The sequence below is a fragment of the Aulonocara sp. 'chitande type north' Nkhata Bay genome, linkage group LG23 (assembly GCF_057382095.1).
Source record: "Aulonocara sp. 'chitande type north' Nkhata Bay isolate Kocher_YH1m ecotype deep benthic linkage group LG23, A_spYH_male_GT1.1, whole genome shotgun sequence".
Taxonomy (NCBI): domain Eukaryota; kingdom Metazoa; phylum Chordata; class Actinopteri; order Cichliformes; family Cichlidae; genus Aulonocara; species Aulonocara sp. 'chitande type north' Nkhata Bay.
Genome location: NC_141365.1, coordinates 34,144,884 through 34,158,653, shown reverse-complemented (window position 1 = coordinate 34,158,653; position 13,770 = coordinate 34,144,884). Strand labels below are relative to the sequence as shown.

Sequence of the window (13,770 nt, the reverse complement as noted above, 5' to 3'; positions counted from 1 at the left end):
GTTTAAAAAGAGGTGCTTTGCAACATTAAACTGCAGTGTGCCAAATAAAAAAGTCAAATACGTATTCTTCGGACCATAAGGTGCACGCCCATACGGTAAAAAAATATATTTTGAAATATATTTTGAAATATATTTCAAAATATACAAAAATTGGCCAAAAAATATATGCGCTAAAATACATTTCAAAATATATTTATATATTTTGAAATGTATTTTAGCGCATATATTTTTTGGCCAATTTTTGTATATTTTGAAATGTATTTCAAAATATATTTTTTGAAATACATTTCAAAATATATAAATATATTTTGAAATGTATTTTAGCGCATATATTTTTTGGCCAATTTTTGTATATTTTGAAATATATTTCAAAATATAATTGAAAATTAATTAAAAATCTTTCAAAAATATATTTTACCCTTCATATATTTCAGTCGAAGAAAACACATTCACATGTAACAACTGAAAATCTTTATTTGATATCTAAAACAAACACAGCATATAAATCAAGCTAGGAACATACATTATACAACTTTATTTTCATAACATTCTTAAAAATTGTAAAATTTTAAAAAAATAAAAATTATATATATATATATATATATATATACACACACACACACACACACACACACACACATATATACATACATTTTACTATACAAAATGCAACTGCAACAAACACTTATAAGTAACGATACTGTGAATTTGATGTGAACTGCTATTAACACAATAAAAATGTGATCACTCAAAGATGTTTACTGATCAATAACAAGCAGAGGAATACACACACACATATATATATATATATATATATATATATATAGATATATATATGTGGGTGTGTACGAACATAAAACATATTTAAAATGTAACTTTTTTTTTCTTTTCCAACAGTCTGAGTTCCCCCAGCTTTGAATTGACTGCAATCCCCAAAGCCCCTCTGGATACATTGGGGAACCTCTTCCTTACCGCCACTGTAACAAACAAAAGTCACAGTTCTAGTACTTTTATCAGAGTTAAAATAAAAACATGATTTAAATTAGCTAGCTTCATTTAGCAAACAGATATTTCCGTTTATAGAGATACAGATATATTTTCCACATAATTTTACCTTTTTTTTCCCCCTCGATGGAAAGTCTATCCAGTTCACATTACAGTAATACTAACACCCCTTTTGGTCATCTATCCTTACTCTCCATCATTCAATCTGTTGACCTTCTTTGTCTGAGTCCAACCACTTCAATGCTTCATCACCTATCTGTGCAATTTTTATTGTTGCAAAGTGAGTTACTTGTGCAGTATGCAATTTTAGATACACAGTCTTCACTTACTATATATGGCTGTCATGGTTTCTTTATCAAGGGCAGTTCTTCGCTCTGCGCCGATGTCTGTTTTGCTGTGTCCTCCTATAAAAAGCATTAACATTTGAGTGTCTGGCTAGTTAAATTTCCAAAAATCTGATCTTTGTTCATCTAAACATTTGAACTACAATATTATGCTTTTTGGTAAAGAAACTGGTGACAGAGAAGTAGGCTTTTTAAAGTACTATTAGCTAACCATTTGAACTGACTTTCAAAGCTGATTACCTTTTAAATTGCTGTGGATCAAAACCTCCAGTGGGAAGGCGGCCATTAGAAGAACACGCACCATTGAACCTGAAAATAACAAAAACAAACAAAAAACAGAACAATATATAGATACTGTTTATATAGGGTAATAAATCTCTTCTGAAGCAATATAGTTCATTTTGGGTGAAAAACAAAACATTCCTCTAAAATATATATACTGACATCAGCAATCAACATCATGATTGTAATTATTTCCTTTTTAGTACATCTACTGCTGTTTGCATGTGTCAAGCACTACGACTGTATCTATGCATATAAATTCACCATATATATCCAGCAAAAATGTTTTGTTATAGTCAAAAGTAAAACAAACAAAGGCATTCAATCAGAGGTGAGAAATTAATTGGGAATATGAATTATAGGTGAACTATTCTTTACCTACTAGCAATCAAGCTTCTTTAACCAAGAAGCTTGAAATATTTGAATGTAAAATAAAATAAATAAATAAATAATAATAAAAATAACATGATGTAATTAAAATGCACAACTTACATTAAGGAAATCTGCATTTGTATCCACAGGCTAAAAGTAAAACAGTAAATGTGTTAGTGATAGTACAGGTATTTAAAAAAAAAAAAAAAAAAAAAAGAGGCAGTAACTGTGACGCTTCTAGTGGGATGCTAAATGCAGAGATTTATATTTACAGTATAATACTGCATGTACGGGTAACTGTGTTGTGAACTGTAACTGAATATTAGAGAATCTCAGAGAAATTAAATGTATTTATTTTTTGAATTTATCAATCATAAAACCGTCTGTTTTGAAGGCCTGTTACGATAGCGACTTTTTGTTGGTCGGTATATTGCCCCATAAACAATTGCGACAAGTTATGTCATTGTCATTTTAAGACCATTTTATGTCTTTGAATGTATAATCATAATATAACACCATAATAATGCAAGATCTACACACTTTCAATTGACAAACCAACATCTAATTCTTAAAGTATTTAGATCATTGAAATTAGGAATCAAAATATTAGATACCTTAAAAACTTGAATAAATAGTAAATTTTCTAACAAATAGAAAACAATGTTATTTAATGTTATTGTTATGTTATCATTATATTTTATTTTTGTAAATATAATGGCGGATAAATTACATCATCAACAATTATTGAGGTCATGTACATGTATTGTGTGTTAAGTCGATATATCGATTATTGTGATAGGCCTACTGTTTTGGTATCATAACGAGCTTGTCAAACATGCATGACCACTAAACAATGTCTAAGCAGTAGTATTGGTCTGAATGACAACAAACATAACTAGTGTTTTGGAAAATCTGTTAGAAAACAGTTATTTCAATAATTATGATTAGCATGTGACACAGACACCGCATAAAAAACTACAACAACAAATACTTACTTTAGGAGGATGGGTGAGGGCAGCATGAGGTTGAGACTTTGACATCTGTAAAAAACAAATTCATGTATTACAAACAAGTCACTTAAAAATACATTAATGTGGCAGACTGTTCCCTGTTCAGATGCAGTGTATAAGTACAATCAGGGCTGTCACAACAATGGGGTGGGGCCAAGTGGCTGCAACCCTAGGTACAATGTGCAGGTATATATAATTACATATAATATATGTGAATAAAGCAAGAATCTGTTTAGGTTAGTCACTGTGCTGACTGATGCTTGCTAGGTTTATATGATTGCAAACTGCACAAAAACAACAACAGCAACAACATTAATGACAATGACAAACAAAATTACTTACATTTATGTAAATCTCACATTAGGAAGATCTGCATTCGATTTCATGGGCTGAAATAAATAGGCAGAAACATTACTGCTAAAAAAATAAAAAACAAAAACTCTAAAAAGCCTAAAAATGACTTAAAAAGCAAGGAAATGTGGAACATTGTAATTAGCGAACATTAATAAAGCATAACTGTTCTTTGTTTCTAACCTTGGTAAGTACTCTGTAGCCAGAAGGAGAGGTAGGATTTCTGTGAAAGCCAAATTAAATGTGAATAGGCTTTGATAGTTATTGAGAAGGCAGAATAATAAGAAAAGGCAAAAGTACGTCACAATATAATTAATTAAGTTACATATTTTGATTACCAAATTATGGAAGCGTGGAACTGCCACCCAGGCAAAAGAAAAATAGAGCTGTATCACGTTATGACGTGAAATGTTTATTGTTCTAACATTATGCTTTTCATGTTTGTATAATATAATATCACGTTATTATAATATACATAATTGTCACGTTCGCACAATATTGTACGGACGTGATAATTATGTACATTTTTCGTACAATGTTGTTCAAACATGTTGTTCAAACATGATAGTATATTGTTAGAACGATAAACTTTTCACGTTATAACGTGATATACTTATATTTCTCTTTTGCCTGGGTGGCAGCTCTACGCTTCCGTTCCAAATACACGAGAATAAAGTAATATTATATGGGAAAAGGCACCTGCTAGCTTGATGATGGAGGCTTCTTAGACTGGCCACCCGCCTTGGCTTCTTGTCGCCACTCCACGAAATAAAGGTCCGTTTCCTCCATGCCGGCTAATTATTCATCCTCATTAAAATCTCGTATATGTTGGCAGAATTGAGAATTTTACATCTTCCAACCACTTAATTAACGCGAACATAATCGGCTTGTTTCTTCCCGTCTCCTGTATCCGGCCGTTCCTCTCGCTGTCAGATTTCGCGCCTCAGAGACGTCGTTATTTTTCAAAAAAAAAAAAGAAGAAAGAAAGAAAGAAAGAAAGAAACAGCAACAACTACTAAAGAGAGTTTTTGCACGTTCATTGCACATTTGTGGGAATGTTTAAATATTTAATTTTTATTAATTACTTTTCATTATATCTTTATTTTTTAAACCACCGTGGCAGTGCGCATGCGCATACACTCCTGCACGCAAAGGGCTTTGGAGTTGACGTAATGTCGCAATGCATTGTGGGAGCGCAGCACCATCTTGGCAGGTCACGAATCAAAACAAGATTGCTACGAACCATTCTGAAACGTAGCTCAAAAGAAAATGACGGTATAGAGACAGATTCTGTCCAGATGCAAAGAGACGGTACTTGATTGTTGAAATGTGGACCCGTATGAAATATAGCCGTGGAGTAGAAACCCTGAAGACCAAACCGCTATTGACTTAGCATGATCTACTCTCATACCTTGTCTGTGGAGTCAGAGCATACACGGCGCACCAATTTCGCAATTATAAATCTCTGGAGGCGCACATCCAATTCACCAAGGACTGGGTACAAGATTTGGCTATTTTTAAGCCTCCACGTTGTGAGTACGCCGTCATTCAAGCAAAGGTAAGTCAGCTTGAGTACTGCGAGTAAAACGCGTTTGATTCCCCCCAGCATTCAAATTAGTGCTAGCAAAAATTCATTCGTGAGGGGGAAATTACAGTGAGAACATGTAGAGGCTCTGTTAGAGGGATAACATAGTGAGTTCAGTGCATTGATGTGACATTGTCCTGAAGGATTTAGTTATTCTTTATGGTTAAAGAAATTGCCCTAATTAATTCATATTTATTATAAATAATCCTAATTACACATCTTGCTTCCTTGTTTGTGTCCTGTGTCACTAAAAATACATTGTTTTAGTTTTATACATTGATTAATGACCTGCAGAATCTGCTTGTCATATTAGGTGTCCATAGTTGTCACTTAAAGTCGAACTTTATGTTTTCTCCCTCTTGAAAGTGATTACATCCTTGCATTACATACTTTAGATTCATTTTTTGCTGATAGGTTTCTAAAAAGAAACATGCAGATTTAGAATATAACATGCAGCGTTCTATAGATGGATACATAAAAACACTTTATTTGTTACATTTATGATAAATGGATTTGAAAGTAAATAAAACACATTTGTGTCGGACTTGGCTTATTAAAGTTCTTGTCTTTAAATGAACTTTGTCTGTGTGTGTTTTAGGTCCTGCACTCTTAAAGACTGAATTGCAGCATTGCAGCCACAGGTCATTGTGAGCATCACAGGGAAGGTTGAAGCCGCCCACTGCAGCTGTATGGCTAGAGTCGTGGAGACTTGCAGCCATGTCACTGCTCTTCTGTTTAATGTAGAAGCAACAGTGAGGATCTGTGGCACAAGGACTGTTACAGATGAACCTGCATACTGGGTTTTGCTGGGTAATATGACCAAGATACAGCCAGAGGTTGGCCATAAGATAGACTTCTCCTCTTCAGCTTCCCAAAAAAAAGGTTCTTGATCAAAACATAAACAGACCATCTGTAGTGACAGGTAAAAGAAGCCGTCCTCAAAAAAGAAAGGTTCCACCTGCTACTGTGGAGGAGTTGGATCAACTGATGGGACAATATTTTTCCAAGCATAGTTCTGTTCTGAATAACCCATAATGTTTTAATTTAGGGGGCCATGTAAATACTTTGCATTTACTGAATATGTACTTACTAAATACCACTGTTCAAAAGTTGAATAAAGAAACAAAGAAATGTTTGCCTATTTTTAATTAAAAGCACTTTGTCGAACATCACATCAGTTACAATGTAGAAAAAATGTTATGTATAGTTTACAAATGACAAAATGTTCACATAAAATCATGACAGCATTTGTATAATATCACCCACTACTAGCATTCTGTAATTTACTGTCTCTTTTGAAAACTTATCACTACATAAACAGCACAAGACTTAAAAGTATTTAACAAGAGCATTTTTCCCTGGTTTTACTACCACACTGGGGCACATGTTCACCAAAACGCAGCAAACCTTTGCCATCTTATCCAGGAAGGTCACCTTTTTACCCTCACATGGAAGAAGTAATCTGATTGGCATGGTGGTATGTAGCATGTAGTTTGAAGCAGGGATTTCGTAGTGCCCCATGTGTAGTGTTGGAACCCAGTCAGGATTTGTTTCATTCATTTCATAGGCTGGTTTGTTGCAATAATGCCAAATAATTAGCAACTCTATAAATAGAAGGTAGTTCTGCATGTTTGTTCTAAGTTTGTGCTATTGAAAATAAAATTAACAGGCTATAAATAATAATATGAACTTATTTAGAACTTACCTGAATGAAAATACTGGAGCACACCAACAGATATCTGTGGCTGGTAGAGAACTGAATATCAGCTCGTCTCGCAGCTGCTATCCAGGCTAGACGCCTTCTTTTGGTAACATCCAACACATAAGCTCCCTCATGATGTTTCCAGGTGAGGAAACAATGAAAAGAGAGCCTGTTTTCAAGCTTATTCCTTTGTCGGTAGTGCAATCTAACGACCACACAGCAAGCATTTGTTTGGCCTGCTAATATGGCGCCTTGACCAAAAATCCTGGCTACGCCCCATCCCGTAAGATCACGCTCCAGAGCCCTATTAACGTACGGATCTAGAAAGAAGACGCTGCATTTTTAACTCTGAGGGAGGTGGAGAATGAGCCTATTTCCAAAACAGTGGAGTGTGTTCCTTTAAGTACTAAATTGTATATATTGTCAAAAACTAAAGTGTACATAGCAGTTGTTGTATCTTGTTTACTGTATCACTGACAGATAATTTCAAAGTCAATGAACGCTACATTATAGTGAGATATTGTGTAATGTGAAATACTGTAAGCAAATGAATAAACAACCTAATTCGTGATAGACCTTTGACTCTGTTTTGTTTGAATCCAACTGTTTTTTGCAGATGTGCATAAAACATGTTACTTTTAGTATTGTTATCATTATCATCATTATTGCACTAAATATATTTTAAATAAAGGATACTTTGATATACATTCTACTGTAAGGTTGGAAATGTATTTTCTTCACCCTAAAATATGTTTTGAAATGTATTTTGGTTTGAAAGAAATATATTTTCAATTTCAAAAATATATTTTTTTGGAGCATCACAAATACAAAATATATTTACCATATATTTGAAATATATTTTGGCCAGGAAAAATGTATTTTTTTACCGTATGGGCGGGTTTATAAGGCACATTAAGCAAAACAAAGCGGTCAAATAAATCAAACTTTATTCAACTCATTCTGCTTGCTTCCTCCACTTCTGTACCATTGATTCGTTAATGCTGTATTCTATCACAGCTGCTCTATTCCCATGTTGTTGCAGTATATTAATGACTAACCTCGTATTGTGGATGGATTATCTCAGTTGTTCTCCTGACTGAAGTTTGGTCCGTTTACAGCATCCTGCCATGGGATTGCATTCGTCTCTAACCATCGGGAACCCTCACGTTAACTTTTATCGAGTGGAAAAGTGTTAGCATTCATCCTCCAGCTTCACGGTTTATGTTATGCTAACATAGCTGTGTTGCTAGCGTAGCGTATCATTATATACCAGCTAGCCCAACTTCAGTAACCCTACAAACATCGCTGCTGTTTAGTTTCCTGTCTTCATTTATGTTGGAAGTTATAGCAGAGCTGTACGTTTAAATTTTTTCAGAAATCTCTCAGTCAGAACATGCTATATCATGCTTAGCTCGCTAGTTTCGCTAGCTACCTAACTTCCTCAAACTTCCTGCTAACTTCTAACTCCGTTAAATGTAATAAATTCTGTTTTCATGGATGCCTGGATGTTAAACTTAATTGTTACACCTGGTAAAGCAGCAATGCTGATCATTTTATTAAAGGTGAAATAATTTCGACAGTTTTTAACTCTCAATGTGCCGCAGTGTTCGTTTGACTTTGGGACCTGAAGCGGACGGAGTTTTGGACCCAGATTGCTCCCAGATTTACGAGCACCTTAGTCCGACAAATACGGCAATAACGACGGCCCGCTTTGCATGTTCTACAAAAAATAGTGCTTTGGTGGGTATCTTACGGACAAACACCAAACCAGTTCCACACCACTGAAGGTGCACCATTTTTACAAACCAATTCTGGTTCATCCGTTTCAGTCAACGATCCGCTTTCCCCCTTCTCATTCTCCGTTGCCGCCATGCTTTTTCGGCCATGTGCGTATGAAAACAAAGGCACTGCGCATGCGTGTTTTACCCATATTCTATCGCGATATTTTATATTCTTATCGTTGCCTAACATTATACCAGTATTACCGTGAAACGGTATAATATGGCCCAGCCCTAGTGCTTGGCAGGGCACGCTTTATGCAAAATACCAACCAACATCACCAGGCAGGCTCTCAGGTGGAATCCCCAAGGCAAGTGAAAGAGAGGCCGCCCAAGAAACACCTGACGACAGGACCTTGAGGCAGAAGCAAAAAAGATTGGCTACACCTGGACCCAACTAGAAATAATGGCCCAGGACAGAAATCTCTGGAGATCTACAGTACCTTTGGAGGCCCATACCCTGGGAGGGGTGACACGCAGTAATAATAGCGTCCACAAATATTAAAGTTTTAGTGGAGTCCTTTTCTTTCAGGAGCAGTTGTTCTCTCTGGGTGCCGTTGGTATTCCAGTGGCCCGTACTTCATTCAGATTGTTTTTATTCAGATTTATTTTCTGTTGGCACAACAAAGCATCAATTTCCTTTTTTCTTTTTTCTCATTCAGTTCAACCAGAGCATCTTAAAACTCACTGTGAGCACCACAGAGACAGCGTAAAGACCACCAGTGCTGATGGATATCCCATAACTGGAGTCTACAAACCACAGTGTGATGCAGAAGGACAGTATCTACCTCAGCAGGTGAAACTCTGACTTTTTATTTATTTATTTAGTGAATAACTACAGTTTCTTCTTTGGCTTTTATCAGTGATTTCTTTTTGTTCTTCTTAAGACCCTTTTTATTGGTGTTAGTTTAGCTCACGTGGTTGAGCAGGCAACTTTATGCTGAAAAGCTCAACACAGCAGTCTATGTTCGACTCTCACTCAGGGAGCTTTGCTGCGTGGTTTCCACCACTGTTCCTCCCTTCTTTCATGTCTGAAAACTCTTCACTGTTTATCAAATAAAGGTCAGAATTCCCCAAAATGGAATGTATTTCTCATCTTTATTTCAGTGCCATGGCTCCACTGGTTATTGTTGGTGTGTGGACAGTAGAGGAGAGGAGAGAGCAGGAACCAGGACTCCACCTGGTGCAGCACCTGTAGACTGTGACAGACCAGGTGAGACTTCTTCACCCCCAGCCCCCTCACCTCTCACAACCAGTTTTAAATCACCAAGAATGCAACAGACAAAATGCCTAAGTTGTAGCTGCAAAACAAGTACATCTTTAATATATAGTCTATGAACTGCAAACGAGGTTTATTATTTCATAATGACAACATTTCTCACTCACATTTGGTTCAGGATCTGAAGATATCTGACCCACACAGGCAATTTGTCTGATTTAGTCATACTGACAAATTTCTTTTGTTCAAATTCAATTGTAGACTTTTTTTTCTATCTGCTTTTATCTGCTCCCACATAACTCATAATAATTGCCATCCTACAGTGGGGCAAAAAAGTATTTAGTCAGCCACCGATTGTGCAAGTTCCCCCACCTAAAATGATGACAGAGGTCAGTAATTTGCACCAGAGGTACACTTCAACTGTGAGAGACAGAATGTGAAAAAAAAATCCATGAATCCACATGGTAGGATTTGTAAAGAATTTATTCGTAAATCAGGGTGGAAAATAAGTATTTGGTCAATAACAAAAATACAACTCAATACTTTGTAACATAACCTTTGTTGGCAATAACAGAGGTCAAACGTCTACTATAGGTCTTTACCAGGTTTGCACACACAGTAGCTGGTATTTTGGCCCATTCCTCCATGCAGATCTTCTCGAGAGCAGTGATGTTTTGGGGCTGTCGCCGAGCAACACGGACTTTCAACTCCCGCCACAGATTTTCTATGGGGTTGAGGTCTGGAGACTGGCTAGGCCACTCCAGGACTTTCAAATGCTTCTTACGGAGCCACTCCTTTGTTGCCCGGGTGGTGTGTTTTGGATCATTGTCATGTTGGAAGACCCAGCCTCGTTTCATCTTCAAAGTTCTCACTGATGGAAGGAGGTTTTGGCTCAAAATCTCACGATACATGGCCCCATTCATTCTGTCCTTAACACGGATCAGTCGTCCTGTCCCCTTGGCAGAAAAACAGCCCCATAGCATGATGTTTCCACCCCCATGCTTCACAGTAGGTATGGTGTTCTTGGGATGCAACTCCGTATTCTTCTTCCTCCAAACACGACGAGTTGAGTTTATACCAAAAAGTTCTACTTTGGTTTCATCTGACCACATGACATTCTCCCAATCCTCTGCTGTATCATCCATGTGCTCTCTGGCAAACTTCAGACGGGCCTGGACATGCACTGGCTTCAGCAGCGGAACACGTCTGGCACTGCGGGATTTGATTCCCTGCCGTTGTAGTGTGTTACTGATGGTGACCTTTGTTACTTTGGTCCCAGCTCTCTGCAGGGCATTCACCAGGTCCCCCCGTGTGGTTCTGGGATCTTTGCTCACCGTTCTCATGATCATTTTGACCCCACGGGATGAGATCTTGCGTGGAGCCCCAGATCGAGGGAGATTATCAGTGGTCTTGTATGTCTTCCATTTTCTGATGATTGCTCCCACAGTTGATTTTTTCACACCAAGCTGCTTGCCTATTGTAGATTCACTCTTCCCAGTCTGGTGCAGGTCTACAATACTTTTCCTGGTGTCCTTCGAAAGCTCTTTGGTCTTGGCCATGGCGGAGTTTGGAGTCTGACTGTTTGAGGCTGTGGACAGGTGTCTTTTAAACAGATGATGAGTTCAAACAGGTGCCATTCATACAGGTAACGTGTGGGGGACAGAAAAGCTTCTTACAAAAGACGTTACAGGTCTGTGAGAGCCAGAGATTTTCCTTGTTTGAGGTGACCAAATACTTATTTTCCACCCTAATTTACGAATAAATTCTTTACAAATCCTACCATGTGAATTCATGGATTTTTTTTTCACATTCTGTCTCTCACAGTTGAAGTGTACCTCTGGTGCAAATTACTGACCTCTGTCATCATTTTAGGTGGGGGAACTTGCACAATCGGTGGCTGACTAAATACTTTTTTGCCCCACTGTAGTTTGCCAGTCTGCAGATGGAACTGATGGATCATCCAGTTGTTGCTCTTTTCCAAACCACCATATTTAGTGGGTAGTCTGAACATTAAATAGAAGCAAAACCAAGTGATCCAGAAGACTAAATTGCAACATGCTAACTGCCACTATAATAAACACTTCTGGAAAAGCTAACTGCATTAATATTTTGGTTTGTCTTTATCTCGCAATAGAGAACTGTTCCCTTTCAAATTGTGTCCTCCTCTCCTTCTCAGTCTACAAACAGCAAAGTCTCACATTCAAAATTGACACTGAGAGAGCGAGGCTAGCGTAAACACAAGTAGAAGCCAGAAATGCTCTGAGGTTTAGTTTTAATGCTCTCCAATAAAGCGAGTCATTAAAGGGATTTGAACGCGGTAAACATTTCTGACAAAAGTACGATGTGTGTATATGTGTGCCTCTTTAAACACGAAGCATCCCCTCACCATTAGCTTCCAACTAACACTGTAGTATAAACTCAGCAAAGTAGGGAACATCCTGAGAATACAATTGAATAAATAATGATGAACTACAGAAGAATATCATCTGACTTGTAATTTATCTTTAGCTTTATGAATGGAAGTACTGATGGGTTGTTTTGGGGTTTTTGGCTTCCCCTTAGTTGCAGTGACTCCAACAGAACGCCCTGAGAGCATGTGTGAGCGATGGAGAGCCAGTTTGATTGAGCACTATGGTGGGAAACCTGGCCCACAGCAGTATGTACCTCAGTGTGAGCCAGATGGAGAGTTCAGGTAAGCAGCAGCAGAGCGTTCTCACTCCCGAGGCGTAACATGTCGACGTTTTGTCACGTCCCGCGGCGTTCCTGAGGAACGCGAAAGGAGACCTTCGGCGTTCTTATGGTACGCGGCGGGTTATGGCTGGAATCCAGTGAATGACACTCCCGCGGTAATAGACGTTCCAGCCCTGTATTCCAGCCCTAAACCTAACCTTATCCCTAGCCCTAACCATAACCTTATTCCTGACCTTAACCAGGTCTTTAATGATGTTAAATAGCGTGTTTCTAAGCGATTTGAAGAAAAAGAGCGAACATGTGTAGATTCAGTCCAGACGGTTCTCATATGTCCTCTTTTTTCCGAGGTCGTCATTTAGGAACGTGGTGGGTAGCCGAAAACGTAATATGGTGACGATTTGTCACCTAGCGTAAAATGTTACGCTTTGGGAGTGAGAACGGGTTGGCAGCAGATATGCAGTCATCAAAGGAAGTTCTCAAGGAAAAAATAATTGCATTGCTGTTTAAAAGTCTTCTGATTTTTCCGTTTGCCTGCACCATCCCAGTCCAGTCCAGTGTTACGGGGAGACCAACTACTGTTGGTGTGTGGACCAGAATGGACGCATGGTTCCCGGAACCAAATCAGATGATGCTGTCAAACCTGCATGTAAGCAATAATCGTCAAAGATATATGTCATTGTACTGTATTATATAAGTTTTGTCTTTCACTAATTGTGACTCAAACATTTTTATCCATCCAATTACATCCCAGGCATCTCGTCAGTGCCACCGCCTACGGTGCGTCCAACATCCCGTCCAGATGTCACCCCTCCCATAAACACTGGCATCACACTGCTGTACGCTCAGGGCCAGAAAATAGGAGCGCTGCCTCTCAACGGGACCAGACTAGACGAAAGCCGATCCAAAACACTATTGGCTCTACATGTAAGAAATTAATGGGTAGATCACATACTCTATAAAATTATTTTTTTAATCTTTGTTAATTTTTGTAATAAATTTGTTTGCTACTTAAAAGAAAGAAAGAAAAAAAACTGTCAGCATTATGTCTTAAGCAGAATTATGTCTTAGAATTATAAGTAAAAACTGACTTCACATCGTGTATTTCAAATTGTATGTCATTGTAAATACCCGGCACCTTGATTATAGAAAATATCTGACTAGTATAATAAATATTATGTATATAAATATAAAGTATTACATATTTGGGTAGAAAGTTTTAAATTTGTCAGATATATAAATATGGTGTTTTAGTTATTTTGTTTAGTTATTTCTAGTCCTCTCAGGGCACTTTATACTTTAGGAAAAACTACCTAAAATATTAGAGAAAGAACCCCAGGGAATAGGCAGTCCCCAATAAGCAAGCACTTGGTGACAGCGGGGAGGAAGAACTTCCTTTTATAACAGGAAGAGACCTCTTGCAGGATCAGGCTT

At 37.6% G+C, this 13,770-nt stretch overlaps 1 protein-coding gene and 1 long non-coding RNA gene across 2 annotated transcripts in view; one reads left to right on the top strand and one right to left on the bottom strand.

The window, feature by feature from the left end:
- nid2a (nidogen 2a (osteonidogen)) overlaps positions 1 to 13,770 on the top strand; it is a 66,461-nt gene that overhangs the window by 46,291 nt on the left and 6,400 nt on the right. Inside the window, exons 24-28 of the mRNA XM_086283936.1 lie at positions 9,092 to 9,225; positions 9,537 to 9,642; positions 12,211 to 12,340; positions 12,885 to 12,985; positions 13,091 to 13,263. Of these exons, the coding sequence (XP_086140062.1) occupies positions 9,092 to 9,225; positions 9,537 to 9,642; positions 12,211 to 12,340; positions 12,885 to 12,985; positions 13,091 to 13,263 (644 nt within the window). The remainder of the gene's footprint in view (positions 1 to 9,091; positions 9,226 to 9,536; positions 9,643 to 12,210; positions 12,341 to 12,884; positions 12,986 to 13,090; positions 13,264 to 13,770) is intronic.
- LOC147302288 (uncharacterized) lies at positions 653 to 3,006 on the bottom strand. The gene is made up of 4 exons (XR_015127270.1): positions 2,124 to 3,006; positions 1,590 to 1,658; positions 1,335 to 1,409; positions 653 to 977 (listed from the first exon to the last, which is right to left on the bottom strand). It is a non-coding gene; the product is annotated as an uncharacterized LOC147302288 (long non-coding RNA).